We start from the raw sequence: 18,716 nt of genomic DNA, 5'->3' as shown, positions 1-18,716 counted from the left end.
AGTCCCTCAAACCCATTAGAGCCTCACACTTCTCTAAACGGGGAAAAGAAACACTTTGACTTTACTTTCTCAGAGGCAGAGCAGCTTTCTGATCCTCGCCAGTGCTTTTGAAGCCTGTGCCCTCCCTGCCACCCGTTTGAAACTCCTCGGGGAGACGTGGGCCAGTGAGGTGGACACCTTTGGGCTGCTGTCAGGGTGGCCCTCCTGAGCATCCTCAAGAAATGGGTTTATAGCACACTTGGTTCTCAGGTCCTGCTTCATTTATTTATTTATTTATTTCCCTCTGTAACTATCATTAAAGAACTTCTCCAGGGGAAGGAGGAGGGAGCGGAAATCAGATCGAAATTTCCAAGTGCTGAGATCGGAGCATCTGTTTCCAGGCTCTGTGGACTTATCCCAGCAGTTTGGCCACTGATCCCTTAAGTCTGCCTCCTGCAGCAGCCATCCGTGCCTCTTTCTGACGGTGAATTCCTCAGATGTCAGGCATGCATTTTAAAGGGTTATTTGTGAGGAGAGGCAAACCGGAGAGAGGAGCCGGAGCGCCTTGCCTGTCAGTCAAGGCACACAGTGCTGTTGCACCAACAGGAGCCATTTTGACAGAAAATTGCATATAAATTGAATCGCTTCAGAATTATGAAAAGGAGAGGAAAACAAAAGCCTCAGAAATAGGAGACAGGCACGCCTCCCACATGAGGCTGGCACAGAAGGATGTGCCCTGAAGCTGAGCAGCCTTTGGACATAACCTTCCATCCGTATATTTGCCTAGGGAGAGTTTTGAGGAGCAACAAAAGGTGCTGGGAGACACAAAAAGGGGAAAATAAATGCACTCGACGTGCCAAGGGTGTGTGGAGGAGCTGGGACTGGCAGAAGCCCGTACTGGGCAGAGCATCATGTTGCAACCATTTCTTGCATCTAGCACATAGTCCTGTGCAATGTCACTGTAGGGCTGTGTGGGCAAGAGGGACTTGGGGACACAGGAGCCACCTCCCCGGCTCCACCACTGCCTTCCTGTGCCACCCTGGACACGTCACTTCATCCATTTTCCCTAAGCCTTGTCCCCTTATTGTCTTTGTAGCCTGCTGTGTTCTCACTGTCCCTCACAATAGTTTGCATTGTTCGTTTTTCTGATTTTTTAAAATGCAAATACCAATAAAGAACAATGCTGATCAATTTAACTTGCTTTACAGTTCCCGGGACTGAGCACCCCAAAAAGATCTGTTAGCACATTAACCCCTTTTAAGTGGCCAAGGCATCTCCCAGCTGCTCCACACTGCTATTGAAAGGCAACGGATTAACACTTAAAAACCTCTGAGGGGTGTTTTCTGGGGCACCCATCAGCAGACCTGGGGTTCGCTTTCCCAGCTGCGGTGGAGCAGGACCAGCAAGGTCCCTGGGGCTCTGCCTCTCCCCTGCTTGTCCCAAACCAGGAGCTCAGGAGGAGCACGTGTCATTTCAGCCTCCTTTACCTCTGCCTCCCAGATTGAACTTGCCCTCTGTATTTAAAAAAAAAGAAAAAAGCAGCAAGAAGGGCTTTTATTGTGAAAAAGAGACTCTTCAAATGCCTGCTCCCCCCTTCCCAGCCTCAGGGAGGTGGGTCTGGGCTGCTGCGGAGTTGGAAAACTGGCGGCCGAAGTTGGCCGGGTGTCCGCCCGCTGGGAGCGGGGAGCCCACGCGGAGGCTGCCCCGAGCCCCGAGGGACACGCGGGTGACAGCGCCTCGGGGAGACGAGCCGCGTGGATTGGACTTTTTAAAAAACCTTTCATTTATTTTATTTTTTTTTTCTCTCTATTTAAAAAAAATTATTTCCATTTTATGGTTTTTAATGTTCTGGTTTTCAATGGAAGCGCTGCCGGGAGCTGGTGCCCAGCCCGGGAGGTGACCGCGTGCTGCCTCTCCTGGATGCGAGGAGCAGGACATCGGCTGGCACTGGGAGCCATGGTATGATTTTGGGGGTTTCCTCCTCGAGCTGGTGGTGGGAAGGGATGCTGGGCCCATGGGACACGTTGCGAGGCCATCCCCCAGCTGCCTCCATCCTCCTTGGGACAAGTCCAGAGGGATCCCTCGTGGGGCTGGAGCACGCAGGCAAGGCTCCGGCATGGATCTGTCCTTCATAACGCTAGGGATGGGCAAAGCTAATGGTTAACAATCAAGGAATTGTGTTTTTTGTGAAAATTAGTCTCACAGCAGTGAAAGAAAAAAGCTGAGGAAGCGAGTGGTGCCTTACCCACCTCTGCTCCGCTGCCCTTGCAAAATGCGTGTCGGGTGGAGGCTGCAGATGCACATGCTGGGCGAGACAGGAGGTGCTGCTGCCAAAACCAGTGCTCTGGTGTCACCCACCCGTGTCGCTGAAACACCCTTAAGTCCTGGGAGCATGGCTGGGGTGGCTCAGGGGGCTGGTGCATGCTGTGGGGCCGGAGGTGCTGGTGAGCAGCAGGACTCACGGCAGAGCATATGCATGGGCTACTCTGAGTTTCCTGATTGATGAACTTCAGCAGCAGGAAAAACGGGCAAGACAGGGGGTCACCCATTTGGGGACTGGAAATAATTCCTCCCCCCTGAAGAAAAAAGCAAGGCAGCTCTCCCCGTGCCAGGCTTTCTCCTGCAGCACTGCTTTCCCCCACGAGCCTGTACTATGAAGCCTTTCAAAGTGCCTGCAGCGCATGCCAGGTGCCTGGTGTGGTCTCCCTGCTGGAGCAGAATGGTCATTTTTCACCTGGGTTTCCATTTGTCCTTTGCAAGGGCAGGTCTGAGGATGGGGACGTGGAAATGTCCTTGCACAGTTTCCTACCAGCATCAAAAATTGTTTTTTTTGGGGGGGTTGGGATTTAAGGCACGGCGAGGCCAGGGCTTGGGGCAGCTGGTGGCACTGGGCTGCTCCCCTGTGTCCCCAGCCCCCCTGAAAACACATCAAATGCCAGCACCGAGCTGGGGGAAGGCTGCGTGAGGGAAATGCCTCCTTGCTTCTGGCTCCAAAATCTGCCGGTGAGTAATTTCCACCGACTCTGCCGCTCTCCCAGTACGAGGCAGTATAAATAAGAGGGGCTGACTGCACTTTATTAATGCTCTCGCAGAGATGCCAAATGCCATAATTACCCCTTCTGCTTCAAAGGCTCAGTAACCCTGAGGCTGCTTGCCTTCCCCGAAGGCAAAGCCCCTCCAGAGCAGGGCTGCTACGGTGTTTGCTCTGATCATTCGCCCGGTGGGGTTGGATGGGAGAAGGAAAAGCAGGATGCAGGAGGCAAAGGCAGGCAGGGAGCAGATTCCCTTCCCTTTTTATTTTTATTTTTTATTTTTTTATTTTTTCCTGTATAGAAACTAAAGGAATGGTTTAAATCTAGGGAAATGGTTACCTTTCTGAAGCTGAGGATGGGCATGTATGAACAATTCTGTTTTCAATAAAGCCCGGGGATGAATGGCCCCGCTGTCCCTCCCCTCCCGGCCGCAGCTGTGGAATCCCACGAATGCGTTCCTTTGCTCTTCAGGAAGAAAAAAAACCCTTAGAGCAAGAGAGGGGAGACTGAGCCAGCCGACTTGTCCGTCCTCCACCAAAATGCATCCAAGGGAATCTGGAGCCAGTCTTGCAAAGCCTCCGCAGGGCACTGAGCACGTGTGCCTCTGCTCCGGGGCTGGTCCACCAGCTCAAGAAGACTGGAAAAAAGCATGTTGAAATCCACCCCCCACCCAACTACAGGAAAGATGTAACCCCCAATAAAAGGAATAAGACTGGATCAGGTGCCAAAAATGTGTAAGAGAGTTTTAGTGGTTCTTCAGGCACTCATCAACAGGATCGGTAAGCTCATCAAGAGCAAGAAGGGACTAAAACTTGATTTTATTTAAATGCATTCATCCCTGTGTAGCCCAGAACATGCTGCAAAAAAATATGTCACTTCCCAGCACCTTTGCTCTTTGCTGCTGCGATGCAGAAAGGAGCTGAAGCAGCACAACCCCGCTGGAGATGCAAGGCCAAAGCTGGTCAGCAGCTCAGGAATACACAGGGAGAAGCCTTTAGGGTGGGGGACATTGTGAGGAAGGGGACTTGAGAGGAACCCCTGGGTTCCTCGCTGCTGTCACTGTCCTGGCTTTGGGCATCCTGTAGAAATTACTAGTGTGAGCAGAAAAGCAGCTGTGCCCCTGGCTGCGGCTGGAAGCGAGCCGCTGAGGAGCAGGACTTCTGATTCCTGAAGAAGGTGGGGAAAAAAAATCATGTTGTTTTCCAGCAGAAGGAAACCAGGCGTGCAGAGGCTGTGCGTGTGAGAGGTTAGCAGCGAAGGACCCCGGCATGCGGTCTGCAGGCTGCTGCACTCCTCCAGAGCATCCTCCGCGCAGTCCCCGAGGCACAAAGGCAGCACTGTTGGAAGGGAGCGGGCGCGCGGGGCGCAGATGTTGCACGAGGGAAAGCCACATCTGTTCTGCTGGGGAAGGGGCCCTCCTGCTGCTTCCCCACGCAGATGGGAAAGCTGATGTGTGCGGCTTGGCTGGGGTGTGACAGGAGGGCAGGGAGACGGGAGCAAGGGAAACACCACGGGGACTTCAAACAAATTTTTAAAGTCAGTCCTCGGAGAGAACGGTGTTATCAGCACCATTTTATTCTTCCACGCTGGGGTGCTGCCCAGCACTTGTCTCACAGTCAGGCTGCAGACCACCTCCATCAGGCTGTCCAAAATGTAGCACAGCACGACAAGTTTTAAAGTCCCATCCCGGGCAATTTAACTTTGTCGTTTTCTGGTTTGGTTTGGACACGCTCGTGGGAAGAGCTGCGTGCCAGCTCGGAGGGTACTGCTGGCTCTGCGGGACAGACCCAGCACCACGTGGCAGCAGGTCTGGCTTCCCTCCCGCCCCAGGATTGCTGTGGCCCCCTTTCGTGTGTCTGGTGGGGTCTGAAGGTAGCCAGGCTCCCCTCGAGTATGGCAGCTGTGATTTAATAGCTGTCTTGGGTAAAGCCCTGTTTGGCGAGCGATATATCTTCCCCGGGCAGGATGATATAGGAAGGCACTTAAACGCTCGAATCATGGGTGACTGGTGAAGGGCTTCCTTCAGCTCAGGCTCTGGGGGAGAAGAGATTTGGTCTCCTGGCTGCTGTGAGCCTCCCTGTTGTTAAAACCATGCATTTCCCAGCCAAAAACAAGAGGACGGGGCTGTTCCCCTCCTGGAGGTGATGCTGCACAGTGACTCTAGTTGATGCACAGCCCCGCTCTCCTGGGCAGCCATGGTGGGTGCAAGGCTTTGGAGACACTCCTGGGGGTGGCAGGCAGCAGGAGAAGGTCTTCCGGTGGCTTTTCAAGCAATTTTTTTTAAAATCGGTCACGGTGGGCTGCGTTGCCTGCTGTCCACACAGTTCTGTGTTTATTTGGCAGGTTCCAGAGGAGAGCAGGGATGGATCCCACTTTTAAAGGCCACGTATTTCCATGGCATCTTTTTGAATTTTAGGGCTGTTCCTCACATTCCTGGATAATGAAGTTTTGGGTTTGTTTTTCTTTTCTTCCACGCTCGACAAAGCCAATTTGATGCACTTTGCAAAGCAATTGAAAACAGGCTTCTCTGCTTCAAATTCCGCCAAGGTTCAAGCGCCCCGGGAACAAAGTGTTGAGGATAAAATCCTCTGACCCACACTTAGAAAATGTTATCCCCAAGTGGCCAGGCCATGCCCTCGGGAGCCCGGGCTGCGCTGTATGTCCATCTGACGAGTGAGCATATGTATTGTTTACTCCTTGGCATCCTGGCACAGGCCATACCTCTCTGAAGTGTTTTTATGGGTTTTGCTTCAGCTTGCCTGCTGGGAAATGTACCTAATTTCTAGAGAAGACGTGCTGTACTGTCAGTTTGTCAAGCTGGCAAAGCAGAGCGGTATGTATGGTTTTCATTTCAGGCTGAATTGAAGCCATAGCTTAAAGTGCAGCATTTTTTACAGCATAGACTTGGAGAAAGTCTCTTTGGAAAAGGATTTACCCTGGGTTTATAAATACAGCACCATTTCTGCAATGTTATATCATCTAGATTACTATTAAGCTTGTAATATTGACTGCCAGAAATAACATAGAGGCTGTACTTGCACTTTTTTTCCCTTATTATTGTCGATGTGGCAGTGAAATCCAGGCTCCCTGAGCCGAGCAGGGAAAGGTCTGCGGTGGCCCTGGTCCAGGCTCATGGAGCAGGATTCAGGCTCAGCTGTAACCAAACCAAGCCTGCCCACAGAGGGGACAAAGTGGTTCCAGGCGCTAAGGATGCTTCAACCACTCGCCCTGCAAACCACCTTGACGTAAAAAAAAATAAATTGTAATTGTTCCCATCCGTTTGGCTCCCTGTGGCCAGTGTTGCTCTCCAGCTGTGGATTAAAAAGGGGTTTTCCCACTGTATTTGCCATGCTCCCCGCATGGCTCTTGCATGCTCCCCCAAGGGTTTGAGTTTTCCTAATTAAAGCCAGTCTCGACTGCTGTGCCTGGACAAGTGCTTTCTGCACCATTACAATAAGGGGAAGAGTTTCCAAGTGTGTTCATGAATGTTGGCAGCGGTGCTCAAGGTCTGATTTTAGGAACCCAAAAAGCTGCAGAGGTGTTGTTGTTTGGGTTGTTTTAGGCAGGGCTCTGAAAAACACTCAGATGGGTGTGAGATTTCTGGGAAACCCCTCTATTTTTGCCATGCGGGTCTAACACAGACCTGGAGCTGCACAGGAGGAGGCTGGCATAAGCCGAGTGTGAGTGAAGCATTCCTCCCAGCAGCTCCATTTTGCTGCACTATGCTGTATTTCTGGGAGAGAAACAATTAAATGAGAGCTATAAAGCTAAATCACTCCAAATGCACCATCACGAGCTCTTGGAAGCTGTTTTAAATCTGCTGTCCTTGAGAGGCAGACCTGGAAGGAAAACCCACTTGGGCCCTCATAGGTTTTTGGGTAGTGCTCGATCAGCTGATGAGGTGCAGATGAAACATTTCTTCTGGCACAGGCTGCCCAGAGAAGCTGTGGATGCCCCATCCCTGAAGGTGTTCAAGGCCAGGCTGGATGGGGCTTTGGGCAGCCTGGTCTGGTGGGAGGTGTCCCTGCCCATGGCAGGGGTTTGGATCAAGGCGATCTTTAAGGTCCCTTCCAACCCAAACCATTCTGTGATTCTCGTGAGCTGCCTTCTGGAAGTCACTCTGGCTGCTGGCTCTCACCCCCAGAGCTTTTGAGCTCTTGCTTTTTCAAGCTTTTCCTCTTACAAACAATTCCTTATCCCTTCCTTGGCAATATACTATCCCGCTATGTCCGCTGTGGATATACTTGTGCTTCCAAAATAAATAACTGCAAAGCGAAGAGGAACAAGGCCCTGTTCCCTGCTCATTGTCCTGAGCCTCATCGCCCAATTGCTTGGAAATGTCTCTGTAAAGCACGAGAGCGGTGCTGGGCTGGAAGCCTTATGAAGAGATTATAAAATATGTTGGCCATCACACAGGTCGCAGCCAGTGAGGTGGTCTTTCACCAGCACCAGTGCTGTGATGCCGGGGAGGCCTTGAGGGCAAAGCAGTCACGTTGGCTTAGTAGTGCAGGGACTTGCACTTTGTCTGCTCATGGCTGCATTTACAGCCCATATTGTTTTTGTAAGTCCCCCCCAGCAAACAGCACTAAAACTTGGTGGCACCCATCTAAAAGCAGTTTCTTGGTGCTGGTAATTAGAACATTTTGGGTTTCAGATACAGAAGCTTGTACCTTTTCTAAACGTAGGCTGCAACAGCTTCTGATGAGGTCTTGTAAGCTCTTATCCACGCTGAGTGCAGCAATGGGCAGAGCTGGCAGGACCAGGTCTTGGCACACACCGCACTTCCTTCCCATGAGGGCACAGAGGTCTGGATTTTGGGCTGAGTGTGCAACTGTGACAGGAACCACTGGAGTGAGGTGTTCAGGAGAAAAACCTCTTAGCAACTGGAAAACGCTCACACCCATCTATTTGCTCTGTGTTGGCCTGTGTGGAGTACACTAAGGATGCTGTGGAAATGTAGTCTTTCAAAATCACAGCTCATCTTGTATCCCCCCTTCTGTTCCCTGATTTCCTTTAGGGTTTATTCAGTTTCACAGCTCCCCAGTCAAATACAGATGCAGTTGGGTGAGTGGATGCAGCAGAGCTCAGGGAATAGCACAGCAAACTGCAGGCTGCGGCAGAAGAAAAGGCAGTGTGGACATTCAGCCTTATAAAAAAAAAAAAAAAAAAAAACATCATGATAAAAGAGGAATGTTTTCTATTTCTGGTCTTGCATACTCTGATTTTGAGTGGTGTGACTGCTCCGACACACACAAAGGCCCACACTGGGAGGCCTTGGGCATCAGGAGCTCACAGTGACTGATGCAACAGAGCTCAGGGTGGCTGGGAAGGGTCAGTCTGGGGGAATACCGTTGCTGAAGCTCTTTTTTTTTTTTTTTCATTCCTTGAGTTTTCAAAGCAAAATATTTGAAGAATTCCTCAGCCATAAGGTGGTCCTGTACACCAGCACTACAGACATTACAGCATCTCCGGTGGGTCAGCTCTTGCCCTGACCAGCTCCTGGGGTACCATCGGCTAATTTCTGACCCAAATCATGCTATGGCCACTTGTGTCCCCCAGCCGAGCCCCTTTTGTTGACGTTCCCCATGGGCTTGGATCCCTTGTGACTCTCTCCTTTCTGACCCGCAGGCCCAGCGACCGTGGCGAAGGACGGGGCTGAAGCACCCTCCCCTAGTGGCCCTGGGGGTCCTGCTGGCCCTGGCCCTGCTGGCGCTCACCCACCTGCCCCCACCACCAACCGGGGACCACGGCTGGGCCCGGTCCCTTCGCATGGCACCAGCGCCCATATCACTGTCCCCAGCCCCCCGGCCCCAGCAGGACACAGCCACCACCCTGTGTGGGGACAAGCCACCCGCCCGGGGGACAAGGAGGCGTCAGGGGGACAGCTGGCGGCTGCGGGAGCTGGGTATGCCGTCCCCTTCGCCTTATGTGGAGCGGCCATGTTGGCGGGGAGACCCCCAACGTGGGGACAGGCTGCGTCTTGGCAGGACGTCCCCGCCGTGGCTCTCCGATGATGACATCCAGAAGATGAAGCTGATAGCCTATGGCCAGGTGGTCTCCAAAACCCGTGTGCCAGCCCACGGGCAGGTCCTGCGCGTCCGCCTGCACGCTGAGGGGGACCCCCAGCCCACCGGCCCCCGGGGGGACTGTGGGGATGGGCGCTGCGGGCTCATCAAGCGCCCTGGGGACCTCTACGAGGTGGTGGCTTTCCACCTGGACAGGGTCTTGGGGCTGAACAGGAGCCTGCCCGCCGTGGCCCGCCGCTTCTCCAGCCCCATCCTGCCCTACAGCTACACCAACGGTGCTACACGGCCCGTCATCTGGTGGGCACCCGATGTCCAGCACCTGGAGGACACCAACAATGACCAGAACTCCTGCGCCCTGGGGTGGCTGCAGTACCAGGAGATGCTGCGGACTCATGGCAGGGCCCCGGTGGTGGGGGACATGCCCTGCAAGAGCATCCAGCATGGCGAGTGGGGCCGCCTGGCGCTCTTTGACTTCCTCCTGCAGGTAGGGCTGAGGTGAGGGAGGCTGTCTGTTGTGCCAGGTGGGACACTATATCCTCCCGTGCACACCTCTGTCGTCTCTTTCTCTTCTGCGAGTTGTGTAGGCTGTGTTGTCCTGGGAGAGAATGACAAAACGTAAGTCAAAAATTACTGCTTTTTGCTGCTGGGGTAACTTTTGCACCTTATGGCACATCTCGATGTGATCTCCACCTTCCACACTACCTCATCTTGCGTGGTGAATCTCATGCAGGACTCGCATGAGCTTGTGGTGAGCATAAGCAACCAGTGGGATTAAAAGCAAGAAAAACATCCCTGAAACCTACACCAGGGTCTGCCCTGCCTTCGTGGCTGCACACAGCCCCTGGCTGAACATGGCCTGTCAAGGAGCAAGGAGAACCAGGGAGCATGCACCCAAATCTGAGCTCAGCTCCATATGGTGGGATTTCTCAAGCAAAATTCAAACCAGAGGGAAAAATGTAGTGGAAAGCAGCACTTTTTCTTTTTTTTTTCCCCTCCATAAAGATTTGCATTTTAGCTGGATCATTGGTGAAAATCAGAGAAACCTGAGGAGCTGAAGCCCCATCTGTACCATTCAAAAGGTGGTGGCTGTTTTCTGGTTGAAGAAGTTGCAGGCTGGTGGGTGATCCATGGCACTGCCAAGTGCCTCAGGACCACGATCCAGCCTCCAGGCTGGTGAAGCTCAGCTGCAGGTTGGGGTGGGAGGAGTATGGAGCTTCTCTTGCTGTAGATGCTGAAGAGAAGAGTGAATACAAAAGGTTCAATTTTTCTGCTCAGCCCTCAACATTTCAAGAATTCCTCAACTTTCAAGCCTAGGCAAGGTCCCTCTGACAAAAGAAAAATAAAAAAATAAAAGTCCCTGCCATCAGGCAACTTTCTTTCATCTCCCCATCACAGCACAACACTAGAAGGCATGAGTCCATTTTTTTCCCCCAAAGTTGGCTGTCTTTAAACAAACAAATATATATACATATATATATATATATCTTTCATGCTGCTCATAAAATGTTAATTTTCTGGAGGCTTGGGTTTCATAATTGCTGGCTTTGTAGAGGAGATGGATGTCTGCTCTCACATGGTCCAGCTTCATCCCGGCCTGGATTCCCTTGCTCTGCATCATGTGGATGCTGCAGCTGCTCAGGGCAGGGCATTCCTGGGTGAAGGCAGCATCTCCTGTACCAGCCCTGTGGCTTTGATGCCTTCACTCCAGAGACATGCTGCTGGCATGGGGAGTCATCATCCCTACCCTCTGTGTGGTAGTGCTTTCCTCCTCCTCCTCCTCAGGGTTAACAGTCTGATCTTCTGTCTGGAAAACCAAAACCTGCTGCTGCAAGGGATTACCACAGCACCACAGGCAGTTATCATTTATTAGGGAGTAACCTTGAGGAGGAAAAAGGGGTTTCTCCGGAAAACAAAACAAAACAAAACAAAACAAAACAAAAGCAAAGCCTGTTTATGTACCTCAGGGCTGCAACTTTCATTATTAGACAAGGGGAAACTAATTGAAATGACAATTATATATATAAATACATATACTTAAAAAAGAAAAAGGAGGAAGAAAAAAATACTATTAAAATGTGTGTTCTCATTACTCTTTCTGTTTTTTTGGCACAGCTTGGCCATTAATCTTTATAACCTCAGACTATGGCTGGCAAAGGAGACGCAGTCATGATTGGGCTTGGAAATATTTTAGATGAAACAGCCAAACAAATGAGAAGATTAACCAGTCCCTTTCCCTCCCCCAGGCCAAAATACCATTGAATGCAACGGAAAAGCTGAGTCTCCAGGAGAAAAATGCATCCAGTTTTAAGGAGACTTTCCTGCAGAGGGCAAAAACAGTGGAGTAATAAATCAAGGGGCAATCTGCTGGCTTTTTCTCAATAACTCAGTGGGATCCTCCCATGTGGAAAAGTCACATAAAGAGGCATGAAGCCAGCAGGATACTGTAGTAATGAAATAATGTCTCTAGCATCCAGCAGCATGTACTGAGGAGAGTGGGAAGCCATGAACTTTGAGCCCTCCCGTGCAGCCCTGATCCAGGCATTGAGATCTTCATCATCTTCTTCTAAAAGGTTTTAAAATTTGGCTTCTTCTGCATTATTCACTCCTTACAACACACACACAGTGTTTGCAAGTAGGAGAGTTTCAGGCTGCTGGCTGTCCCCTACAACCTATGTCCACCTGAGCCCCATAGGCCTGAGGTGTCAGGAGAGAGAGACCTCTCCTTTACCATGGGTAAAACACAGAGCCCTGTTGAAAGGGAGCAGCTATTGGCTTCATCCTGTGCCTTAAAAAGAGCCCAAACCACCAGCACACTCAGGCTGCACCCCTGCAGCAGCATCCCTGTCTCCCTCTGAGGTTGTCCTATCCTCGCTGGGACCTGCTTGGTCTGGAAATCGGCTCAGCTCCCCCAGAATGAAGGCTGTGAGGATAAGCCTGCCCCCCACCCTATCCCCCACACTATGATCAAGCTTTTAAGGACATGGCCACCTTCCTTTTTGCTTTCTCTCTGTGTCTCAGAGCTTTTTTTGCTGACAGCTGGGGAATGCAGAAGCCAAGGACTTCATCCAGGCGCTGTGGTGATGGCCACAGGCATCTTTGGGGCTGCTACGCAAGCCCAGGAGCCTTACACATGGCTCTCCCCAGCCCCCTTCTCTTTTCCATGATGCAAGAGTTAGTCAGGCTCTTTGACGTCCTACTTGAGAGCTTCAACAATCACAGACTCTCTCTGATGGATGCTTTCCCATCAACAACACCCTCCTTACACCCAGCAGAAAGACAAAAAAAAAAGAAGCATCTGGTATTTCAACTATTTGACCCCCAGATGACTTTGCAGGCTCAATCCTTCAGGATGTAGCGGTCCTTGCAGGCCCAACTTCTTCCAGAGGACAGTCACCCCTAATTTTCCTAGGTTTCCTCTCCATCAGGAAGCTGGGAGCAGTGGCTCTCAGTGCTGGGAGAAGCAGTCCCCATCCCAGCCAATGCTGGGCCTGAAGAGGAGCATAAATGAAGGGTGCTTGTGACAGGTTGTGAGCTGCGCAGATGGCAGAAGGTGCGGCTCGTCTGTCTGTGTTACAGCAGCAAGGCCCGATGTTCATTAGGGCCACTCGGGCTCTGATGAGAAGTGAATGTCAGTGACATGGGGACAGCCAGGGGGAGGGAGAGCTGGTCCGTGCATCAGAGCTGCTCTCAGGGTGTCAACAAGGAGCTGCTCCATGTCCCAGGGCCCATCTGGGACACCAGCGTCAGCCCCCACTCTACACCCCCTTGGGTCTGGCACCAGCTCCCTTGGTTTCAGATGTTCGTGGGGGAACGGAGGGCAGGGCAGAGCCCTGCTCTGTGCAGGCTGTCCCCATCTCCTTCCTCCTGGCCTCTCTCCAGGCGCCCTTCAGCCTCACTCCCGCTGCTTCCCGCTGCCGGCAGTGTTGGCGTACGTCAGAGTGGTTCTCGGGAAGCCTTGACTCATCTCCACCACCATAACCACATCGTCCTCACCACGGCGTCTCCTTCCCCTGCTCGGCGTCTTGGGATCTGGATTTCCATACCCTGGTGGCCTTTGCAGAAACCAGCTGGGCTGGCTCACTGGGATCCTGGGCCAAAAGTTCTCCTGGCCACAGTGACCACAGGCATCCTGAGCTCTGACACCAACAACCCCAACAGCCTTCATGCTGCAGCCGGGCTGCCCACCAGTGAGCTTTCCTTGCTTCCCTGGCACGAATGGCTGATCCAGCTGCGGAAGCTGAAATATGTACGTTTTATATATACACCAAGGCAGGGTTATTGAAGCTGGGCCTGGCAGAGATTTATTTGTTTTAAAATCAGCTCCCCTCTTCCCTCCAAGGCAGGGTGATGTGCTGGGAGCTGCCAAGCAGTGCAGGGCTGCTGCAGGGATTTGGGGTGGGGAGGGGGATGCTCAGCAGCCTCGACAGCACAGGGGTTTAGCAGAGCCTGCAAGTAATTAAGCACAGATTAGTTAAAAGAAGTTACCGTGGACTAACTCAAATGTCATGCAGGCACCATGTAAAGCACAGATTGCTTTTTCCCTTACCAACTCTCTTCCATTCATCTGCTTTTTATTGAGAGCTGTGTAGGACTCAGGGATGGATGAAACAGGGTGTATAAGAAAGGTGCCCAAATAAAATGTCACCCAGTGAACCAAGGCTCAGCCTGAGAAACAAAATCTCTTTTTGAAGTTTTGCAACCTAGGTTTTCTGGGGTGTTCTGGGGGTTATTTTGCCTTCCTCACTGTGTCCTTCTTGCCTTTGTTTCAGCTGCAAGCATGGCCCATTTGGTCTGTGCAGATATGGAGCGTGGTGTCTGAACTCCAGCAGAAAAGCTTGTCACTGGCACCTTTATCAGGCTCTTCTCCAAGCCCAAGGGGTTTTGCAAGTCAGCTCAGCTTCTTTGTGCTTCCCTGCCCCTCTCTTATGCACTGGTGTAAGCAGCTTTTCCACTCAGTGCCCACTAAGGATCCTTAAAAGCATTTTATTTTCCTCTGAGCAAGGAGAGCTCCATGTGAGAATCCCCAGGACCTGCCCATGCCAGCTGTCTGCCCCAGCTGAGGACGCCAAATGTCTCCCACAGGTTCATGACCGCCTGGACCGATACTGCTGTGGGTTCGAGCCCGACCCCTCTGAGCCCTGCGTGGAGGAGATGCTCCACGAGAAGTGCCGGAACCCAGCTGAGCTGGTCCTGGTGCACATCCTGGTACGTCCCCAGCCCTTGTGGCCCTTTCCCCTGTCCCACGTCCCAGGGGCTGCTCTGGCCAAAAATGAAGGTGCCTGGGAAGTGCTGGCTGCTGCTGGCCCCCAGAGGCTCTCAGGGTTACTCAATACGTCAAACGCCCAGCCTAAAACACCAGGCTGGTGACTGCCAACGGTAGGTGAGCTGCTCCTTCCCATCATCACTGGCAGGTCCGGAGCAGCGCCCCATCCCGCCTGGTGTTCATCGACAACGCAGGCCGGCCGCAGCAGCCAGAGGCAAAGCTCAACTTCAGGCTCCTGCAGGGCATAGACAGGTAAGGGGGCAATGTGCACACTCCTGGTGGGACGTCTCCCCCCTCCTGCAGAGTCTTTGATGACATCTGCAAACCTGCTGGGAGTCCCTTTAACTAATCAAGCACCCCTGTGAAGCAGGGCCACCTCCCACACGGGACTGGGCAGGTAGGTGGGCTCCAAAACCCATCACACATGCCCCAGCACCAGGACTGGGTCTTCACTCTGCTCTGGTGCAAATCAGGGGTTGCTCCATGGCCAAGTGGAGTTGCAGTGAGATGAAGCCAGACTGAGGGAAAAGCCGTCCGTTTTCACATGTCCTGGTGAAGCGGGTCAGGGTGGCCGATGGCAGTCTCCATCCCACGTCTCTCTTTCAGCTTCCCGGAGACGGCCGTGGCCGTGCTGAGGTCGGGCTGCTTGGGCCGCCGGCTGCTGGAGTCGCTGTACGTGGACCGGGAGCTCTGGGACAGCCAGGGCGGCGCCGCGGGGCTGAGACCTCTGCTGCGGACCCTCGAGAGGCGGGGGCAGGTCCTGCTGCGGTACCTCCAGGAGCACAACCTGACGGCGGTGAGGGACATGCCGCGCTGAACCCCGTGGTGGTTGGGCCTCATGTCCTCAGTTTTTGTGATGTGGAGCTGCGTGTGGGTTCTCGCTTCTCCAAAAGGTGTTTTTCTGATTTAACCCCCCATTGGTGGGATGTCCTGGAAAAGGAGAAGGGATTGTAGGAAAGATGAGGAGGAGACCTTCTCCAGAGACATCCCACAAATGTTTGAGAAAGGCACTAAGCAAGATTTATTGTGCAATGATCACAGCATGGAATTTTCAAAGGAGGTGCAAGTCCATAAGATTTTGGGTGCCTTCACTCCCCTCTCCTCCCCAGCATCTTTGAAAACCACAGGTTTGACCATTTGAACTGACGGAGAGCCTGGGAAGGGTTAGCCAAGCAGTGAGAGGCACTGCTCAGGGCCGAGGGAAGTCACTGACAATCTTCCCATGGTTTTCATTGGGCTTTTTTGATGATGCCTTTATCCTTCCCAAAATAATAAAAACAGAGAGTCTGGAGTGGTGTGGGGAAAATCAGAGGAGACCCTCCAAACCAAGTACAAGTCACCAGAGCTGAGCTCTGTCTTCCCCCATGGAGGAGGTGACGCGTGCCTGATGTCTGCATGAAGCTTTCTCTATGGTTAGCAGAAAAAAATCCTTTAACAAACATGCAGGATTATTTCAGCAGAAGGCAACTGGGTGCAAAATGCATTCTGCGTGTGCTGACAACCCCAGCAGCCAGGCAGTGAGAGCCGCTGCGACAGCACACAGCAGCATCCTGGCTAAATTGGTCCTCAGGAGTCAGGGCAGAGAGCAAAATGAGCAGGAGGACACCAGCATGGGTGCCTGCACTGTGCTGCTGACCCATCGCCCTTGTGTTGGAGCAAACGGCCACCCGTGTGGGCAGAGAGGCAGGGAAGCGGGCACTCGCGCCGTCCCTGAGCCATCCATCTCAGCCATCTGTCAGTTTTAGAGTCTGCGAGGGGGTACTTCCACAGCCACGCTGATAAGTGCAAGCAATTACCTTTCCCTCTTGCTTAAGAGAAGATGAAGTGAGGCTGGAGTGACATTAATCAGCAAGTGTGAGTGCTCTCAGAAAGCATCGGCACACGACATCGTGTGTGCTTCAGCATCCAGAGCACCAGCAGCATCTTGCTGCACTCTTGCCCTTGAGGTGATAAAGGAAACCCTTCACCCCATCTCCACCTCCACCAAGAAGCCCCACCGAAGCCCAGCTCATGGGGATTCGTTATCAAGAGGTGACCTTAGCCTGTGAACTTGGAGAACGAAACAACTCATCCTGGGTCCAAAATAACTCAGCCGTGCCCAGCCACTGCCTCATATGAATAAATGAGAATAATAACGTAACATAACCAAATCCAGAAAATATGCCATGAAAAGCGACATGGTAGCAGCAGCATTAGGTTGGATGTGTAGCGCTGATTGTAGGTTTTCTCAGTAAAATGAGAAACTTCATTAAAAGAGTTTGTCGTCCCATGCAAGCCAAGTTCTCAGCAAGAAGAGAGGGAAGTGGGGCACTGTGCGGTGGCCAAAGCTGTTGACTTTGCTGGGATGGAGCATCAGCCTTTGCCTTGCCTCTGGTTGCATCTGCTTGACTTTAACACTGCACTAGGCAGTGGGGATCTTTCTAGCATTTTTTTGCATTTCCTTGCCTGTAACATGAGTTTGCTGGCTGAACACATGTGGGAACATCTGTAAACCCTTAAGCACGTGAATAAAAATCACTCTTGAATTAACAAGGAGTCACGTATGGATAAAAGAGAGAAGCAAAAGGCATGATCTCGCTAAGACTGATTGTTAGTTTCATCTAATTATTATTTTTTCCCCACGTGTATTTATCCATGTAGACAGCAGAACGCACAGTCCCTGAGATGTGGCCGCAGTGGTTCAGAGAAACCCCTGGGGACTGCTCCAGCCCCATCAGCCTTTAACAGTGTCGGGTTTGGTTTGCTCCAGCTATGAATATGGTGCGTTTCCTATCATATTTATGCTGTTATACCAGGATAAGGCACCTTCCCTGGGCTTGTAGAGGCTAAATTGCAGGAGGCTCTCATGGGGGTGATTAGAGCAACCCCTGGTCCTAACGAGGCGCCTGCCTGTCTTCAGCCAGGGGAGCTGGGGAAGGGGAGCAGCCATCAGGGCATGCCCGTGTGCTTGCTGGCACCATGATGGGGTGGAGGAGAGCAGCAGCAAGGAGGCAGGACCACGGGGAAAGCACTGCTGAAACCATCTGTGTGCGGGTGAGCCCTCCTGCGACCCCTGCCACCGGGGATCCAGCAGCATGGGCATAAAGCATCCCTTGTGTCAAAAGTCTCCTGCAAAAACACGGTGGGAAAGCCCGTGGAAGAAATAAAACATCTCCAAAAGGCTTGTTTGCAGCATTTGAGGGCCACTTGACCGGCCCATTTTAGCCGTAAGACACCAACACCTTTCACCTTTGCCCCATGCAGATTTTGCAAAGCACCCACTGAGGATCGTGAAGGCCCTGCTCATGCAAAGGCAAACACAGCTGGAAGGGAGCCACAAGCCCTGGAAGCCCAGTCCTGTGCAAATTTATTGTTAAATCACTGGATATAAAAATAATCTGCCTTTTAGAAAGCAATTTATTTATGCTTTAGGTACTTGCTTAAATATTTATGTGGAAAAGGAAAAAAAATCCTCTCCGACGTAGGAATATCATCGTAGCAATGGCCTTTAAGATTAATGGAAGTAAATTAGCCTGACTTTTTATTTACATCCAGCAAAGAAATAGATAAACTCCCCTCGTGATGGATTTTCTTCATTAGTGGGGAGAATGCCTAAGGTACTGCTTTTGACATTGTTTCCTTCAAATGGTTAGACAAACAGTTTATCAAAAGAGTATAAAATTGTCGGGAAATGAGGCAGATTAATGATCGGTGGAGGGGAGATCATGGAATTTATGATATAAGTAGCAGCATCGCTGGAGCCTAGGAAGCAGCTTATTAGATAAGCAATGTGTGCCTGCAAGCGCAAGCCGAGGGCGTCAGCGGCGCACGGCAGATTTACAGCTCATGGAAATAAAAAGAGGCTGAAACAATGAGGCAGTGCTCGGCTCTTACCAGAGCTGGTGCTCAGGTGAAATATCCCCATAAAACACTGTGCCGACTCACAACCCAGCCTGCCCCAGCTGAGCTCATGGGTGCAGCAGTCAAAATTCATTTTCACATCTAAACGCCCAGCACAAGACGCCCTTCCTGGAGAGGGGCTTTTCCAAAAGTGGGTGCTCTCCTCTGGCAGGGAAAGGCTCTGCCATCAAGCCCTGGGTCTGCCTGCAGCCAAATATTTGGCCTGCTGGGATCTGCAGTGGGCTTTGCCCCAAATTCTGCCTCCCCAGGGTACTCTGTGCTGAGGCTTCACCTCCCTCCTGCACCCTGGGGAAAAGCTCTCCTCCCTCACGTTAGGGCTGTCGTCGTTTTTTTTAAACTTTCTCATTACAGCTTGTGAATGTATTATTTCCTCCCAATTAAAAACCTCTTAGGCTTTAGGGAAGATAACCTCGGCTTTGTGCCTGTGCAGCAATAACAGCTTCCACAACCCAATTTGGAGGTTTTGGAGGCTGTTACAGCAGTGATAATAATACAATAACAACAACAATAATATAT

General features: G+C 51.8%; 1 protein-coding gene across 1 annotated transcript; it reads left to right on the top strand.

Moving 5' to 3' along the window:
• The first annotated feature begins 1,604 nt into the window (after positions 1 to 1,604).
• GASK1A (golgi associated kinase 1A) lies at positions 1,605 to 16,833 on the top strand. The gene is made up of 5 exons (XM_040548376.1): positions 1,605 to 1,938; positions 8,640 to 9,521; positions 14,120 to 14,242; positions 14,449 to 14,552; positions 14,907 to 16,833. The coding sequence occupies exons 1-5, from the start codon at positions 1,813 to 1,815 to the stop codon at positions 15,115 to 15,117; spliced, it is 1,446 nt and encodes a 481-aa protein (XP_040404310.1). The 5' UTR covers positions 1,605 to 1,812; the 3' UTR covers positions 15,118 to 16,833.
• The last annotated feature ends 1,883 nt before the right edge of the window (positions 16,834 to 18,716 follow it).

This window comes from Cygnus olor, chromosome 2 (genome assembly GCF_009769625.2).
Source record: "Cygnus olor isolate bCygOlo1 chromosome 2, bCygOlo1.pri.v2, whole genome shotgun sequence".
NCBI classification, from domain to species: domain Eukaryota; kingdom Metazoa; phylum Chordata; class Aves; order Anseriformes; family Anatidae; genus Cygnus; species Cygnus olor.
Note: the sequence above shows the minus strand (reverse complement) of the source record. Positions and strands in the feature narration are given on the sequence as shown.

Coding starts and splice junctions, on each gene's coding strand:
- GASK1A (XM_040548376.1), top strand. CDS start 1,813: ATGGTTTTTAATGTTCTGGTTTTCAATGGAAGCGCTGCCGGGAGCTGG. Junction 9,522..14,119: donor TCTTTGACTTCCTCCTGCAG/GTAGGGCTGAGG, acceptor TGTCTCCCACAG/GTTCATGACCGCCTGGACCG. Junction 14,553..14,906: donor CTCCTGCAGGGCATAGACAG/GTAAGGGGGCAA, acceptor TCTCTCTTTCAG/CTTCCCGGAGACGGCCGTGG.